An 18,486-nucleotide genomic window follows, 5' to 3' on the forward strand; every position below is an offset into this window, starting at 1 on the left:
AGCCTAACATTGTTTTGCAGTTCCACTGACAATCCAGTGCCAGATTCATTTGACTGTTATACATTTACATCAAACACAAAGGTCCCTTATAACTGTTTTCTTCGATTTTTTCACTGACCATCTTCCATTATGTTATCCTCTCTTTGTTATCTTTTACAGTACATCACATCCTGCTCAGTTTGTTCTGAAGGGCTTGCAGTGTAAAGAGTAATAGAGTGAAATGTTTCCAGAGGGTGGATCATGATTCACGTAGATGACTGTTTACGGTCATTCTAAAATGAATACGCTCTGACTATCACTGGTAAAAGAAGGGCGTTGTGTATTGCGTTTATGCTTTCTGCTTGGGTTATGTTTCCTTTGGTTGATGATTAAGTGTGTGCAGCTTTTTCCAAGTCACTTGTGATCCTTCTGGGGTTGTAGAGTGGAATCATCAAAAAGTGGATTTTTAACCTCCATTTCTCCAGTCTGCAGGACACAAAACAAAAGAACACACATTCAAACAAGAGGCTGTACGTTCTCACAAAGACACTTTTTTACTTCATGTTTACAGCACAGTTTTGTTTATTAAGAAGTGACTTTGGGACAAACGGTGGGAAGAGTGAGAGAGATACGGCTCGGTGGTTGGTATACTGAGTTATACTCACTGGTGCTAAACCAGGACACTCATAAACGGTGAAGTCTCCTTCCTCATTCTCCTCATCTGATGCTGCTCCAGACTCAGGAACTTTAGGTTCAACTTTGTGTCTGAATTCACACGCAAAAAAACAACAACAAAAAAACAACAACCTCTCAACATCTTCCTTTATTTCACAATACTTGTCAGGGCTATCATTGCACAATTAAGTGAACACATCTTACTGACGGGATGGGAAAGCTCAACTTCCCTTGTTAATAGGAAGTCTAAATTAAGAGCAGATAGTGAAAGTGAACGTGAAGAGAAAGAAAGACAGAACAAGCGGCTCACTTTTCCATAGAGAGCATCTGTTGCTTCTGATGGTGGTAGTGATACATCTGAGCACTGTGGGCAAGCTTATTATCCCCTGACTAGAGAGAGAGAGGGAGAGAGAGAAAGAGACAGACAGAAAGACAGACAGAAATTGCATTTTAACACCTTAATTCACATGTCAGTGAATTCAAAATTCAAAGCTGCCCTGGAAACCTTAATTCATTTACTATGGTTTTAACTTTAAGATTTACATGTGGAGCTCTAATGGATTTATATTTAGAAGGAAGGACACTCACTGCTTACTGTTACGACTGTGTAAGACATTATCTTAATGTTTGTTTTATGTCATTTATTCTGGTTGTAAATCAGAGTTTCTTGTCTTTCTGTTTCTGCTGCAGGTGAATGCAGACTTTGTGACTTTCTCAATCTGTTAAATCTGTTGTGTACATTTGTAATAACCTCTGGCTAAATGAGTCCCTGATGTCTGTTTTTTCTGCCTTCCCATTTCACTGGATTTCAAGGGGTTCTATTAAGTCTGTTCCCACTTCAGTAAATAACTGTATGTGAAGACAGCTAATAATGAATACTTGGCTTACTGAGATCTTGTTGACGGAATTGGCACCCTTTCCTCCAAATGCAGGATAATCAACCTTCTCAGCCAACTGTGCTTCCCTCTGTAACCTGTAGGGGGAGACATCACTCTCAGTGTAATTGAACTAATGTTGAGAGCTCAAGAGTCCTGCTCGTTTTCTCGCCAACTAATCATTATTTGTCTATGATTATCAGATGATAGTATACACCTGTTTCCAAAGCAAAAAAAACCTGGAATAATGAGGTCAAGGGAAACGCAGAAGGACTTTGGTCCCAGAAAACAACACCTAAGCACTTCTGGTAGCTCCTTGCTATGTATGCAGTTTTCATATGTACTAGTGGTTAACAAAAACAGCTAATTTCAACATTCACTTATTATCCACGTTTTACGCTCATACAAACTTAATAAGGTTAACTAAATGACACATAAAGTTAATACAGAAAAGGACAAATCTTTTTATCTTAACAGGAAGCCTATTATTTTAAGAATTTATCAGTGAAAAAAGTGACTTTCTTACTTCACCCAACAAATGGTGGCCATGATCAAGGCTACAGTCCCCACAATGATGCAAAGGGAGATCAAAACTGTAAGCAGAGATACAGGACAAAGGACAGGAAAAAGAAGAGAGTGAAACAGGGGGAAGAGAGAAAAAAACAGATAGTGATACATTATCCTTTGCACAGTGAGAGGTTTGCAAGAAAACACTCAATGCCACGTTCGCAAAAGAGCACAGCTCTGCATAATGTTAGCCAGTTTAGGTCTGCTGGTTTAGCTTATCATAAATATTTAACCCTCAATTTATACTTCTGTCCAATCCTCCAATCAAATGACTCTTTTAGAATAACCTTGATAATGTCAGTAGCAGTGGCTGTATATCACCTAAACAAATGCTTGTGTGTCAGAATAGAAACATTCCCAGAGGACACCACCGTACTTGATGTAAAATTAAAAAACAACAAAAAAAAAGTAAAATCTGGTGGTCTACAACATCAGCTGGATTTCATCAGACAAAATAATTACATCTGGCAAGTCATAAAGCACACTATTAAATGATAATGCGGCGGTAATGTCGTTAAGGAGCAGCGGCCTACGTGTCTGAGCAACACAAAACTCCTCATTCCACAGACGTCACTGGTCATCTCATCCCACTGCACGTACAGTGGACGTCTAACGTAATCACGTCTGTGGACTCTTATGAACATGCCTAACACAAAAAGCATCTCAGGTTCTGGACCGTAAGCTTTATGCTGAACATAAATTTCCTTTCCCTTAAAACAAGGCAGCTGAACAGGGGCCCCGTGGTGACTCATTCTTACTGAATGTTCAGACACGTACTGAGGAGCAGACTGTCCCTGGAGGGGTGGGGGACTGCGATGGGTCCGCCCCGGCCTGATGAACCGGTGTGGGGCTTTGGAGGGTTGGGCTTCATGGGTGTCGGGGTTAAAGGACTGCTGGTGTTGGGCTCTCTGGTTGGGGGAAGGACTCTCAGGTCGGGGCCATCTGGTCCGTCCTGCGGAGCTGTTGTAGGTGGAGAGGCTGAAGGGAGCGAGAGGAAGAGATGGAGGAGAAAGAAAAAGAGAGGGAAAATAAACTGTTAAGAAATAAACATGTGTTGTATTATAGCAACGAGATACTTAACTTAAAAACACATGACTGTGGGTGAAGTGAAAAAAGCGGCTCAAACCTGCTTGTTTGACTGCTGTCACTTGTTGTTTGGCAATGACGGAGGAAAGGTAATCAATCTCTTCATCCAGATCAGGGAGGGTGTTGGGTATTTCTAAAGGGAGGGAGAGGGAGACACTTTGGTCAGAGGTTACAGTACTTTTTTTTTTTATTTTACTGCTTTTGGATTTTGAAAAATACAATGAAAATGTATCAGTGATGGGAAAATGTGAGAGCATTGTGCACAGGACTGTCTGAGTGTTTGAGGATTTGGGTTTGAGAGGATGAGAAAACAGTGTGTGTGTGTGTGTGTGTGTGTGTGTGTGTGTGTGTGTGTGTGTGAGAGAGTGTGTGTGTGTGAAAGTGTGTGAGTGTGAGTGTGAGTGTGTGTGTGAGTGTGTGTGTGAGTGTGTGTGTGAGAGAGAGAGAGAGAGAGAGAGAGAGAGAGAGCTTATGTCTTGGATGAGTGAGAGTGTGCCTGTGTTTTGTTTGTTTGGGACACACTTAAAGGGATATAAAAGCAGTACATCCCTGAATGGCCCTGCTGGCCAGACAGTAAGCCACATTCCAAGACTATGGAAGATTTCACCCTGGTTACCAAGCACAGGAGTGTGTGTGTGGCCGAGCAGTGGGTCTCCACAGGGGGCAGGAGACCCACACCTTCCCCCTCCCATCTGACTTAAACAAGACTACTCCACAGGAGTACCATTACTTCATTTCAGCACAAAACGAAAATGATATTTAACTTTCCAAGAAGTGTTGACAGTCTTCAATAACCACTCTTGCAGCAGGTGACAGGAAGTGGTGGCTGCAAATGAATTTTGAGAACTTTCACAAAGCATACATTTAACTTGGCATAGCACTGAATCAAATATTTCTGCTAACTGAGTAAACAACAAGGATTAATTGTAAATGTCTAGGGAATTCTATGGTTCACAGAATTGAGTATTTCATTCTGTATTTACAATGTCAGTTATACATAGATCAAGTTTTGTGTGGTTTCAGAAAAAAAAGGAAAACAAAAGGTTTGTATGTCATTAAGGTGTTTGTCTTTCGATCTGAAGGATGACCATCTGGCTCCTGCAACATGTCTGATATGATGTGACGGGACATTTACTGTGTGTTTTGTTATTTGCTCACCCCCCTCTGTCCTGACTGTATGGTGTGCTCCACAGCAGGTGTCAAAGGAGGAGTATCGTACCATCTGTACCGTGGGAGGGGGGTGGGGTTGTTACCTTGGCAAGTGTACCAATAACTGCTTACATGTCACAGCGAGAACAGTGTTAAATTCTTCACTGCAAGAGTACCGAGAGGGCTGATTGAGTTGTTTGCTAACTGCAGATAAAAGTAAACAGTAGGACCACAATAAACTGAATGCTAGGTTATGTAATGTGGGTTCATTTAGGGTGATTATACTTATGCCAGCGTTGGAAAACAACTCTCATTATGTTTGAATAAGACATATAGGAGAGTGCACATTTAATAGCTATAAGTGCTGTACACCATGGAATGATAATTTCATACTCTTATACAGATTTTTGATATTTTCAGTGTGTACGAGTGTAGTGTAGTCAAAGACACAGATCAAAGAAAAAGAGCAAAGCAAGCATTGTGACACTCCGTCAGTAGTGAACGTGACACAAAGCAAGTGTCTTTGTGGAAGAAACTGTGGTTGTGAAAGATGAAAACAGAAGTTGCACAATAACACATAACACTAGGTTCTGCCTCTGTCCACTGTTGGCTCTTGCCATTCAGTAGTGAGACTCCAAATAATCCTTCGCTAATGAAGACTTTCTTTGTGTAATTTCTGAGATTTTGTACCTTTAATATCTTATTTTACTGTGGTCAACAGTAATGAGCAATTATTAACCCTTTGCTTTACCAAAACAAAACTGAGCAAATGAGCCCCTCTACTTACACAGGCAAAGGAAAACAAAGAATTTGGTTCAGTCTGAAAGGCAAGGGTCAAACGTGATGAGCCCTTACCCTGTCACAGAGTTATACTGCCCTCTTGTGGTGACTACAAAACATGCCCTGTCTGTTACAACTCAAAAGATGTGGTGACCTTTGTGAAGCTTTATAGATATATTTTGCTATATGTTAATGGTGCATTTACCACAGAGAGCACTACTGTGTTTACATCCCTTACACATGTGTTTTGAGTCATCTATATTAGATTCAGTACCGAAGTAAAGTCACTTAACTGTCACACGTTCAGACCCATTCAGACTTTCTTTTCCTCAACTCTAAAAGTAACAAATTGAGAGAGAGAGAGAGAGAGAGAGAGAGAGAAAAAAAAATAAAAAGAGAGACAGATCTCCTGAGACATGGCTGGTCGCTAGGCATCAGTCTAAGACTTGTAAAAAAAAATAGTCAGAAGGAGTGTTGCAATAAAAGTCGTCACCACAGCTAGAGAGATTGACCTACATTGTTAATAATTACATGTCCACCACTATTTGGATCAACTTGTTCTAACATACGCCTATAAGATAATAGATCAAAAATTAAAACTTGTGTGACATACTCCTGCAAGTTTAGTTTTCACAAATGGCATCGTTCTCTTAAACTGCACTCCACGTACAGATTTTCGTGCCAACGGAGCGAAAACCACTGAAACATTTCCCTGCTGCAGAGTCACTCCTCAATAATAAATACAGTCCTGCCTTAGCCAAACAGTGCATATTGAGATGGCTGCTAAACACAAACATACGCCCGCGACTAATTCCCTATGTCATACAGTACATTCAAAACACACTTTCAGCCAGTTAGATACTTAAAGGATTAAGTGTTGATGTATATGAAATATAGGGTTAAAGATAAAAAAAAAAAAGAACTCTTGAAAGGAGGAGATGTTACACTCAACATTTTGATTCAAGAATAAATAGCACACACAATATGTCAGCATCAAGCTGCCTCCCTGAGGCCCTCTGTAGTCGTATCTGCACGTCATTGGTAGGCATGCACTGGCACTCCTGTTTGTTATGAGAAAAATCTGTCCTAAATAAATGAGTAAATAAATAAACAATCCAGATTCTCTGATCGTTACCAATAGCTGTCGCTAAAGACTGAACTGTGAACTGTGATGAAATATACGAATGTTGGGGTTTGGGTTCTTTGAACTACATGCAGATGTTTCGTGACATTAGAGTCAATGAGAAGCAAAAGACCACTGAATATGTCTCACAGAGTCACACATATTCCTTGTTTGTGCTTTGCTTTTTTTTTTGGGTTCAGAACAAACAGTTCTGTCTCCATCTTATTTCAGCTCATCCACCTTACCTTATTCCATATTTTTTGTAATCAGTCACTGTTATTTTGAGCTCTGTTCTGCAGAGAGGGGTAAGAAAGTCTGAGATGCACTCACCATACTCTTTACCGATGCTCTGAAATTTTTTTGCCATGACTGTGAAAAAGTAATTCATTTGGCTGTGGTTGCAGTATAACACAATTTGATTAAATTGAGGGACAGTTTGACAGAGGGAGCCAACACACACTGATTAAATTCAGTCACGTGCCTGCGTTGAATGTGTTTTGTGGAGCAAGCGGGTGGTGGAGCGTGTGTGTGTGTGTGTGTGTGTGTGCGCGTGCGTGTGTTAGTGTGCGTGAGAGTGTGTGTGTTAGTGTGCGTGAGAGTGTGAGTGTGAGTGGGTGGGTGTCGCATGAGGAGCGGAGACACCATTGAGTCAGGACCAGATGCCACTATGCACCAGGCAAGATAGAATGAGTGTGAGAGAACACGGTGAGAAGGTGGAGGAGGAGGGGAGAGAGAGAGAGAGAGAGAGAGAGAGAGAGAGAGAGAGAAGAGAGAGGTCCAGAGATTAAACTAGAGAGGCTGTAACTGATGCTGGAGGCAGAGCGGCTGTAATCGTGTCTCTGCTCCTTTCTTTTATGTGATACCCGTTTGTGTAATTGTACGTTACAGCAGTTTAAAGAGGCTGCAGGTGGACATTTAACGAGTAGTCTGCACACAGCCATTTCAAAAGCGGCCGAAGTAGGAACACCACACACACACACACACACACACACACATACACAAGTTAAGTGATGCTGACGTCAAGCAGAGCATGACAGGAGCCGATAACTAACACTCGGCGCTCAAAGAAAAACAGAGCAAAAGGTTTCTCTCCACAGTTGAAGTCTTTTGTGTTTCCTTCATCAGGCCTATTGATTATGATATTACTTCCGTTGCAATATGTGCCCAGGTGTGTTTTGGAGTTTTAAAGTGTCAGGTAATTTTATATGGTGGTATGATAACAGGAGTAAATTTGGCTGTGTTATTCTGAGGCCTTTCTTACCATGATGATGATGATGATGATGGCGTTGGTGATGTTTACTTGGGACAACGCAATTTCCCATCTCATCCTCCTCAAACTGCTGGAGGCACGGGCCGCACCGGGTGGAGCCTGGTGGGCACAGTTCACGTCTCTCGCGGGCACAGTCAAGGTGAGGGCATTTCACTACAAAAGAAAAGACCCAGAATTACTAGTAGCATTGGAAAACGTCACCTCTTAACTTTAAATGATGAGAGCGACTGGTGGGGTCGACGGTGACGAAGCCACCATGCGAATGCGTGTGAGAATGCTCGTGTGAGAATGTTCGCGTGCATGTTTAACGATGAATATTTAAGCCCGTGACGCAGGCGGTTGCTATAGCGTTGTTCCTTCTCGACAATATTCATCCAAAAGGTTGCGATGAAACCTGACAGTAATGACACATCTGAGTCAACGTTCATCAGTCTGCTTTTCTGCGTTAGTTGAAATGCCACGTGGATCATGCAGGTGAGGGAGAGAGCGTCTCTGTTTCGTAAAGAGGTTTGATTGTCCGTCTCCTCTTTGCCTGGGTGTCTGACAAAGCCCTGTTATTGTTGCCACGGCTGTTCAACATCAAGTGTTAGTCATAACATTGCAACTTACGTGAACACATATCTGCTAATGCTAATCACAATTCCCAGAGCACTCACGTGCAGAATCATCAACAGACATGTTCACAGTCTACTCAATGAGAGCACACTGTTAGTAACCAAAGCCAAAGCATACCAACCACTGACACTGATACTCACAAACACAAACACACAAGAGAACAGCTGTTGGCGTATGTATTATAAAGCTGTTGTGCTGGTGGGATCGGACATCACAGAGAGGAACTGTTATGAGTTAGAGCAGAATGAAGAGTAAACAAGAGCAGGAGGTAGCAGCTCTATAATGAAAAATCAATGAGATACATAAATAAAAAGATGAAAATTTGTTGTTCTTGTCAGAGGAATTCGATGAGGCCTGAGTTTAAAGTCTAGGCGACTGCATGAATCAATGATTCTCTGGTAGTCTAAAGACTTTCTACTGCTTGACTGATCCTCGAATGAGTGACTGATTCTCAAATGCTTGAATGAATTGAGGCAGTTTATGGCTTTTGAAATGCTTGAGCGATTAAAAGAAGTGATTTTGTTCTCCAGTGCTTGAATGCCTTGCATCTGTATAGCTGCCCTTCACCGCGAATATATATATATTTTTTTCATCTAGCCAATCTGTTGCTGCATCGTCTTACTTGCCATCTCTCTGTCTCTGAATTCAAAACTCTGTGGGGTAGCATGGGGAATGTGGGACAGTGGGTCGATAGCAACAGGTGTGTGTGTGCGCGCGCGCGCGTGTGTGTGTGTATTGACATTTGTTAAATGAACAGTGGCTCTCAGTGGGAACTAGATCAGGCTATTGGAGCCTTTCGGAGGCTGGCTGAGTTAACCATCTCAGAGCATTCACCTGTGCTGTGTCTGGCTGAGTTAAGGGATGTGTATATTTACATCAGACAAAGAGAACCAAATCATAGCTCTTTTTGACATTCATAATCCAACTTATCATACAGAGTCGAGTATAAATGGGTGATTGTTCTAATGCAATGTTTACCAGTTTCAGTCCTGTAGACCAATACACACACATCTAGAATGAATCTTTACAGTCTAAAAGAAGGCGGTAAATTACTAAAGGATGTGAGATTTAAAGCCAAAGCACCATATTGTGCAGTGTAAACTATAGAGATGATCAAACGTAATCCTCTTAAGAGCCAAGAACATTTTCCACAGCAACCCCCATTGCTTATCATTTTTATCTGAAAAACAATGCATCCATTTGGAATGATGGAATGATCGCCATGGCAACCAGACCTCTGACATCATTAGGTACGTGTCACAGTGCATGGGGATGTATGGTGCTTGTGTACACGTGTGTACGTGTGTGTGTGTGTGTGTGTGTGTGTGGGTGAGATTAAATGGTAGGTCTGCAGGGTATGTCACATAAGAGGAAACCCATAATTGAATTGAAGGAACACAGACTAAATAGTAGCACATAGTAACCTTATGTATTCGCCAAGGTAAGGTTGACAGAAACCACAAACCTGCAGACTACCATCTCTAATTGCATTCAATTTATAGGAAACAGCCTATCAAAATATGCTCTAAAACAGCAGGTAAGCTTTATTACTGAGAGACAACAAATATAAAGCAATAAAACCTCTTTTTTCTTTTCTCATCACTCTTCACTTCTGTCTCTCTGGGTCTATGGGTACTGATCTGTAACGGAGGTTGAAGAGATGACACAAGCTTTGATTCAAGAGTGCTCATCTAGATATGAGTGAGTGTGGGTTAGTGTGTATCAGCATGTGTGTGTGTGTGTTCACAGAATAACCTAATACACTTGAACGTTACCGCATTGATGTAAAAAGCCAAAGGTGCTGTTAAAATTTCAGACAAGGATCTGTTACATAAGACTGGATGAATCAGGTGTAACAAGCACCCTTTTCTAAAAAAAAAAAAAAAAAAAAAAAAAAAAAAAAAAAATGTTTTGTAATTATTTACCTCCAAGTCCCCTGGACACCTTATTTCCTCAGTAATGAAGCTTTGCCTAGCAATGCTATTCTTCCCAGTCTGGCAGTAAAGAAACACTAGTGAAGACACATTTTATTTAATTTCTCTCTCTCTCTCTCTCTCACATGTTCTTCTCTTGAAGATGCATGTGCAGCCCAGTAAGAGTCACTTCCAAGCTCAGAATCATCTTTTTTTTTTTTCATTCTGGCACGTGCTCTTTGTCTCCAAGTCTTCACCCACACCATCTTATGTTAACATTTTCACCAAATACTAACCCACAGAATTCAAATGCCTGTACAATTACCACTAATGGGTGAAACAGGAACAAAGTGTACTCTAGCGTGCCTGGATATATATATATATATATATATATATGTGTGTGTGTGTGTGTGTGTGTGTGTGGTGTGTGTTTTCTCTGTAATGTCACATTGGGCTACCCACCTCCAGAGAGGCAGCCTACATTGCATGCTCATCCTGTGCTTGTGAAGTTGACTGTCTCGTGCTTACATAACCATGCCCAAAACAGGCTGTTTTCTCAAACATGAGCAAAATTTGACCGGAGTCTCCTCAGCTGACCTTTCGAGACATTGGGTCCCCTTACAGTTACTCAGAACTGAGACACCCACACAACACACGCAGTCCCCTCAGACCGCTGTCTCCTCAGATGATCGCCAGCTCCTCTCCACACAGACAAGTCCTCTTTGTAGTACTTTGCTCTCACTGCAGTCATGAATATATATTGAGAGCCCATTAGCTGGATGAACTGATAATGACACGTTGCGGATACAGGGATGCAAAAATACATACTGCCTCTTTTCTAATGACTACTAGACTGAGAAGTCATTAAGATAGCTACAAAGCTAAAACACATGGAAAAAAAAAATCTATCTATACAGACCAATGACATTAGGAAACTTCAGCTTAATGTCCTATTTTTGCTTCTTTACTTGTTCCTCATAACTCAGGCTATGCCACACTATAACTGTGTGTGTATTTTCAATAATTCTAATCTAGTTGTAAATGTGAATCACATTTCAAGTGCTCTTAAGTAATTTTTTTTTTATGTCACCTATGAGTTCAGTAGTCTGAACAGTTCTGTGTAGCCATCATTAACATAGTTACAGAGTGCTTCTGACACACTTATCTCCTCCGTGCAGCTCCACAGCTGATTAAGTTCTCTGAACCCACCCATCTCAGCATATCTCTGAGTGGAAAAGGAAGTGAATGCTTTTAATCAGTGCTTTAGCATGACACATCATGGAAACAGAAACTGACTAAGATGTGCTTTGTTGTTTTGACGCAGTGGAGAATGTCAGGTAGTTTTCAAGGTCATAGAGGAAGTCATACCTACAGCTACTGGTTACAGAGAGAGAGACAGAGATTGCAAAATGAAAGTCAAAACACAGGTTAAAAAAAACAAAACAAAACAAAAAAAAAACCCACCAAAGAGAGTTACATGAGTGAGACTGTGTGTATAACACCCATTTCGCTAAAACCTCAACTGAGGTTCCGTGGCTGAAAACCAATGGTTTTTGTTGTGGTATTTTAACACTTGTGCACTCTTCATATGAAAGACTAGTAATAAACCTGGTAATAAAAACAAACAAAGTGTACAAAGAGGAATAGGTCTTGACGTGTAATTTTGAGAGTAATTTCAGGGACTCTTCTGTGTTTCATGGATTTTACTGTTTCTGTAAACAGTGTTTCATGGATTTTACCCCAGACATACCAAAAGGCACTAGGAGGCCATGTTATTACTACATGCTTTAGGTCGTCTATTCAGTGAATAGGAAGAGGTGTAATGAGGTTACATAAGAATGGCACACATTAGTCAGAAAGCAAGAAATGAAAAATGAATATTTAGCCATCTGTCACTGGTGAAATAGTCATCAGGTAAGGCAGGAGATGGGATGTCAGCCTGTGCTGTTCACTGTTACAGCACAGCAGAAACACCACACTTACGTGGCACTGTTTACTCTACAAAAAAAACTGTCAGAGAGAGAGAGAGAGGGAGAGAGATGTCCTCTCTGGTGTACAGAATGGTAGAGTGTGGACAGACAGAGGGTGCAGGAAAATGCCAAATCCTGTCTCCATTGTGTGAGCTTCCTGTCTTTCTGTGGAAACAGGAAACATATCGGCCTCTCTGGTGAGTATACCAACTTTTGCCCCTGCTAAAGACGCCTGCAGGAGACATGAGTCAAGTGCAAGTTCACACTGGCTTGGAGACAAGCTGTTCCTCCTAGTTAAACTTCTGTAGTGCGAGAGCACAGCAGTCTCTGTGTGTTGACCATACACTATTTACGGGCTAGGCACTGTTCACTGGACATCTTTTGATTTATCTCCCTTCCATTCCCCAGAAAGCAGGGATCATGGCGACAAATGTCAAGATATGGTAATATATTGATTTTCTGTACCTCATAATAAATCATCACTTTATGCTTCAAAAGTATGTGGCTATATCTGTTTTAATGTATCTCATAAGCAACCTGGGTATATTTACACAGATGAGCAATGGCATTCACAGTCTATGGAAATGCCACTGAAAGAAGGTGAGAGAGCGATGGTCCTTGAGAATGATGACCAACTGTTTACACAGTTTCTACAGAAAGCCTCTGCTGCTTTCTCACGCTCACTATTCATTAACCTGCTGGGAATGTGGTGATATGGACAAAGGGGTTGTCATGGTATCATGGACTGGTCTTTTCCAACTTCACCCTTCATGAGCCTGACACCCTGTTTTGTATGTACAAACTCTCTACAGTACAAGTCAAGCACACATTTATATATATATATAAACATTTTAAACAAATTATATGGACTAAATATGTGTTTCAAAGGTTTTCACCTGTTGAGGCAAAAGTTAACTTGAAACAAAACTCCCTTCTAAACATTTTCAGGGAACACCAGAGGAGAAAGAATAGCTAACTAATTATAGTAGCAGAGCTTGAGAATGAGGAAGAAGTAGGAGGAAGAAGCTGTAATATTTTAGAAAGCTGGTAAGAGCCATGCCGGTCAGTGCTCTCTGCACACTGGTATGGCAGAGAGCAGGACAGAGTGGGAACTGGTGGAACTAGTTCTTTCCGTAAGAGAAACTTCTTCATTCCTCTCCTCTGTCTTTCTCTCTCACCCTCTTCCTTCAGGTGTGATACTCAGCTTGAACAACCATACTCTGTTAAAAGCCTCTTGTTGGCTGTTCAACATTGATGAACACTTTAGAACAGCTGTTCTACAGAGGGAAACATTAATACAGAAAAAAAATGTATTTTTATATGAGAAGTCAACCCCTAGGAACAAACCTACTTAAAAATACATTTTGTGCACATATACATCTTATTTTGATATATCATAAGGTTTTAAAGTGTAAATATTCATAAATAATGCAACACATATGGCTAAAACTCCCATTCACTTACTCAAAGTGAGCGATAAGTGCAGGTTGTAGGACAATTTGAATATTTCAGTGTGGCAGCAGTAAAACATTTGAATGAGTGATAAATAGAACAGTCAAACATTCTACCTACTCTACATTTAACTGACAGAGTAGCACAAACTCTGCATTCTCCCGCACAGTAAATTAACCAGATCACCGTGACACTCCACTACCAAGTCCTATTAAGTCCTATTAAGTCATTCTTTAATGTCATGAACTGCTACATTTGTTGAAATGCTGTTAGAATGGTGAAAAATTCCTGCCAGCATGGAATTGCTGAAAAAGCTTGAAAATGACACAGACCGTGGTGCTGTAAGACCAAAATGCGCTCATACACATACACAGATGGAAGATCAAAAACAAAGGGCAGCTCTTAGAAAGGTACTTGTGCGGCTCATGTTCTCATTACAAGGTCTAAACAAGCTAATAACGCACATTAAATCAACGAAAAGTATGGACAGGGTCATACAAGAAGCGAATAAATGATTTTCCCATTCTTGCAACAAAGACAAATTCTGGATGAAATAATGACTTTCAGGAAGTGAAATAACCCTGTCCCTCTGTCTGGCAGTTTGGTTAGATTACCGCTCTTCCAGTTAAAGAGAGTCCAACAATCTAACCCATACCGCTATCTTATCCAGGACCTTTTTTAAAATAAAAGAAACACTAGAATCACCCACTGAGCTATGTGTATCTTCAGTAGGAGTCAACATGAGAATAAACGAATGAAGAGAATGAATGCCCACGTGTGCTGAGGTCCTTTTATATCTCTCTGTTTCTGTGTGCAACGAAAGGGTTTGATGATGCTCTGTGACCTAGCCTCAATGCTAAATTGAAAAGCTAGAGCATCAGTAGAATACAACATGTATCTACTGCTCTCCTACTGCTGCTGGTTATCTACAGGACACCGCAAACAGCTCCGACAGTACGACAACCGGGCAGCTGCGCTGGTCATGCAAGTCACATAATTAGCACAGCATCGCAGACTGCAGCATTGCCTTAGGGGTCTCTCTCTCTCTCTCTCTGCTCCCTTGGGATCAGCCCCAGTGGTCAAACTCATTACAGTTACCACAGCAACAAAGCTTTATTTGTGCCCTCTATGGAGACAAAAACCACCTAGCAGCAGTATTCTGCAACATATGTTAAAAAACACTCCTCTGGCCTTTGAGTGTAAGTCACATTTATTGTCAGATTGCATTTGAAGGATGCTTCCCCCAAGAACTGCTATACATTCGGAAAAGTTCTTTATTTCAGTCTAGAGTTGATGTGAACCTTTCTTTATACTACTAATTCCCACCCACTCACTCAATCACGCATAAGATGAATCAGTCAGTGAAATGAAAAAAGTAAATAAAAAGTAAATAAATACATAAAACTGAATTTTCAAGTCAGTTCATGAGTCATCTTTCAGCTCTTTATAAAAGGTCACTCGTTAACTGAAAAAAAGTTTTATATCTTACAAGAATCTTTATACTTGGATGTTTTCTTGAAGTGACACACAACCCATGATTACCTCTCTAACACGCTGACCATCTTTGCATCGGCGGATGCATTAATTGTGACCCACCCTGGATGCTTCTGCTTGCCCCTCTTGGCCTGTCCCTCGGTCCAGGCAAAGCATCATTGATAATGCACCAACTAAACAACTGCGACTTAAGCGTTATTCCGCCTTCCGCCACGTAAACAAGGGAACCACAAATCAAACTGATTCCCCTATCATCCAAAACACTGACAAATTCACAACATATGTCAAACACAACAGATATCACATATTAAACTGAAACTATTACAAAAAAGCATAGCTGACACCTCAGAGGGTATCAGAGCAGTCTACGTGACTAATCACCACACTAAAGGACAAGCAACCCAATGAGATTTTAACACCTGTTCCACAGATATGCCTTGGTGACCTGCCAGGCAGCAGGTGTGACACTGCGGACCCCTGTCCGGTCCTCACCCGGATGGCTGTAATCCTCCCACTCATTTTAGCATATGGCTTTGTTTCACAGTACATTATGACAAGCTATATTCCTAGAGGTGAGAGAGGGGGAAAAATGCCCTGTCAAGAGCGCCTATGCAGAGTGACAGCTGTTTTATTGGCATACAGGCCAGGAGACAAAGAGATTCATTCTGATAATGGTTTTCGTAACAAACACAGCATTGAGTACAAAACGTACCGTTGTGTAAGTACAAGACAAAGAGAGAGAAAGAGAGAGAGAGAGAGAGAGAGAGAGAGAGAGAGAGAGAGAAATAAGGTAAAATAAGGAAATAAGGTTTGGAGAATGGGTGACAAGGTGAAAACAATAAACTGATGTAAATGTGGGTGAAAGCCATCCTCAAAACCTTTAACACACTATCTGTTCTCCATGATTCCCAAAGATATAATTTTTTCTTATTTCTATATCATGAGTTGTTACTTATGAAAGAGGAGCGGTTTGTCCCGTCTTTCAGCCGATAGATGCTACTGTAGCTTTGCAGCCTCTCCAGTGAGGGCTTATGTAACGTGTAGATCATCTCAAAATCTCCACTGTTTGACTAAATGCACTTTCAGGGATTCATATACACATTTCCACAAGATTAATCTCAAGCCTTGTTCAAAAGCAGTGGCCTCAAGCTTTAGCAAACAGCTCAACTTAAGCACACACAGGGACATTAATTATTATGATTGGCTTACACAAATACAAAAATTGCTCATGTATTTTTCTTTCTGTGTGTGTATATGTGTGTCAGTGTGTGTGTGTGTGTGAGAGAGAGAGAGAGAGAGAGAGGGGGACAGATAGAGAGAGAGCGACAGATAGATAGATAGAGAGAGAGAGACACAGAGAGAGACAGAGGGAGAGATTGCGTGTGTGTGCGTGCCTGCCTGTCCAGCTGTTGAGTGTCCCTCCACAGGGTTTGGGAGATAAACACTCAGACAGATTATCTCCGTCACAAATGTCCATCATGACAGCAGGACCCTCATCTCTCTGGCTGCGTATACAACAGAGCGGCTCTAAAGCACAATGTGTTCCCTCTTCATTTGGAAGCAATACGTACTTCACCTCAATCAACAGTCTATCTTCACATAAATTAGACTCAAAATATACGTGATAATAGAGGGATGTTGTGTTAAATAATTTGAGTATCTGAAATATCTTGCAGTGGTGTAAAATTACTGACCCGACTGGCAAATGATCTACACGACAACAACAGTCCCATTCCTTCATACAGTCTAAAATCCAAACTAAACGTTACATGGGATAGCCTCTTAGAAGTCTAAATTTTGAGAAACCTTTTTATACATGTTTTTAATGACGAGAGAACAATAAAAAAGACAAATTGGAGTGGACTGACAATGTTTCATAAGAATCATTTGCACCTGTCTGACCAAGCTATGTAAGTCACGAGGAAGAGAATACACAGTGAACTTCTTTACAGTTCTTTTCCTTGTATTTGTGTTTGTTTCCATATCACTTGTTCAACCGGACTTCGTTTACTTTCAAGGCACTGTTAAGAACATATCCTGTTACTTCTTATCAAACAGAAGTCAAAGCAAAACGCATCGAAAACCCACAGGCAATAATTACACAGTCCAAGGTTTTTCGTTTTAGTGCACACGCAACATTTGTAAAAGGCAAAAATAAGTGAGTTCACATACAACAACTTAGTGAAGTGCGTAGAATTTGGTCTGAATTATTATTTATCCTAATCAACCTCAACATAACCAACAGACAATACACAATCAATTACCAACCACTTCACCAATAACAGAGCAGCAGAGAGAATTAAAATATTTGTCTACCTGGTGAACTAGCACTGACGGAGGCCAGAATGACACAGAGCAGAATCCCGGGTAGGACGGAGGCCCAGGGTTGTCGCTCGATTCGTCTCGGAGGAAGCATCCTTGAACGCGCTTCTCACGTGAGGGAGAATAGACCAGGGCTGGAGAATGTCATTCCCCCATCGTTTTCCTTCTGGACGCACGAACAAACAGCACAAGAGGGGATGTAACCCCTTAAACACTCCAGCAAGTTCTCGTCAAGTAGCTCTTTATGTGGTCAGTCCGCGCTGGTCTGCTTTAAGCCGCGACTGTGCTAAAGATAGCGGGAGGTAATAGCTAAGAGGGAGGGGGAAGCACAGCTGATGGCTGAGAGGAGAGATTAGTTTGGGATCGGAGTGAGAGCATACGGCAGAACACAGAGGAACGCGTTCTTACGTCGTGACGTCAGTGCGGGCGTATACTCAGGTATGTCAAACCAGCATCTCGATAGGTGTGGCGGATGTTTGGAAAGCCTTGGCGTGCAGGTGGACACAGAGTACCACAGTTCATTACAGCCTCCTGAAAACCTCCCCGCAGAGTTAGCCTCTAATCCCCTTTCGCTTTTAACACGTTGTATGTAGGCTACTTTCGCCGTACCGTTTTACAATGAGTGCAAGTTTCACCTTCCACGAAGATTTAAGATGGATACTACAAAAATCAGAGTAAACTAATGGATTTCTTGTTCTCAGTTTAATGTCAGTACATGTAATTTGCTGCTTTTACATACAGTATTATTTACCGCGATTTATCACTGAATCGGACATAATTCTTTTATTCCATACTTAACTAATATGTGACAAACTACTCACTGTCAGTAAATGATCAATAATAATCAGTGGGACTACACTTTACGTTTCTCTCTCTCAACCCAGATAATGGTTGTGCTTTAGCATTCAATAATGTCTGCTAAAATAACTGTGTCTGATTTAAAAAGTTTAAGTTCAGAACATTAAAATAGCCAATTTATTTATTTAATTTTTAAAACTGCTGTCCACAAATTGGAAAACTTAAAATAATGTGGTCACCTGTTATTGTCTCATGATATGTTGTACTCTACATTTGGGTGCTTCATGCCCATGTCTGACTCTTCCAAAGAATCGTGCAAACTTCACTTACCGTCACCATAAGGACAAATACACCAAAACTTAAGCTAAAATGGAACGAAATCCATGTGAAATTCTGTTGTACAACACCACAAAGTTTA

The 18,486-nt window shown here is 41.0% G+C and overlaps 1 protein-coding gene across 1 annotated transcript; it reads right to left on the reverse strand.

Annotated features, from left to right (window-relative positions):
• Positions 1-271: 271 nt before the first annotated feature.
• On the reverse strand, positions 272-17,513 carry npdc1a (neural proliferation, differentiation and control, 1a). The gene is made up of 9 exons (XM_030769759.1): positions 17,265-17,513; positions 7,496-7,657; positions 3,223-3,315; positions 2,874-3,074; positions 2,056-2,122; positions 1,543-1,627; positions 965-1,044; positions 645-744; positions 272-465 (listed from the first exon to the last, which is right to left on the reverse strand). The coding sequence occupies exons 1-9, from the start codon at positions 17,362-17,364 to the stop codon at positions 394-396; spliced, it is 960 nt and encodes a 319-aa protein (XP_030625619.1). The 5' UTR covers positions 17,365-17,513; the 3' UTR covers positions 272-393.
• Between the last annotated feature and the right edge of the window lie 973 nt (positions 17,514-18,486).

The sequence above is a fragment of the Chanos chanos genome, chromosome 3, assembly GCF_902362185.1.
Source record: "Chanos chanos chromosome 3, fChaCha1.1, whole genome shotgun sequence".
Classification (NCBI taxonomy): domain Eukaryota; kingdom Metazoa; phylum Chordata; class Actinopteri; order Gonorynchiformes; family Chanidae; genus Chanos; species Chanos chanos.

Coding starts and splice junctions, on each gene's coding strand:
- npdc1a (XM_030769759.1), bottom strand. CDS start 17,364: ATGCTTCCTCCGAGACGAATCGAGCGACAACCCTGGGCCTCCGTCCTA. Junction 1,045..1,542: donor ATTCCGTCAACAAGATCTCA/GTAAGCCAAGTA, acceptor CTCTCTCTCTAG/TCAGGGGATAATAAGCTTGC. Junction 745..964: donor CAGATGCTCTCTATGGAAAA/GTGAGCCGCTTG, acceptor GTGTGAATTCAG/ACACAAAGTTGAACCTAAAG.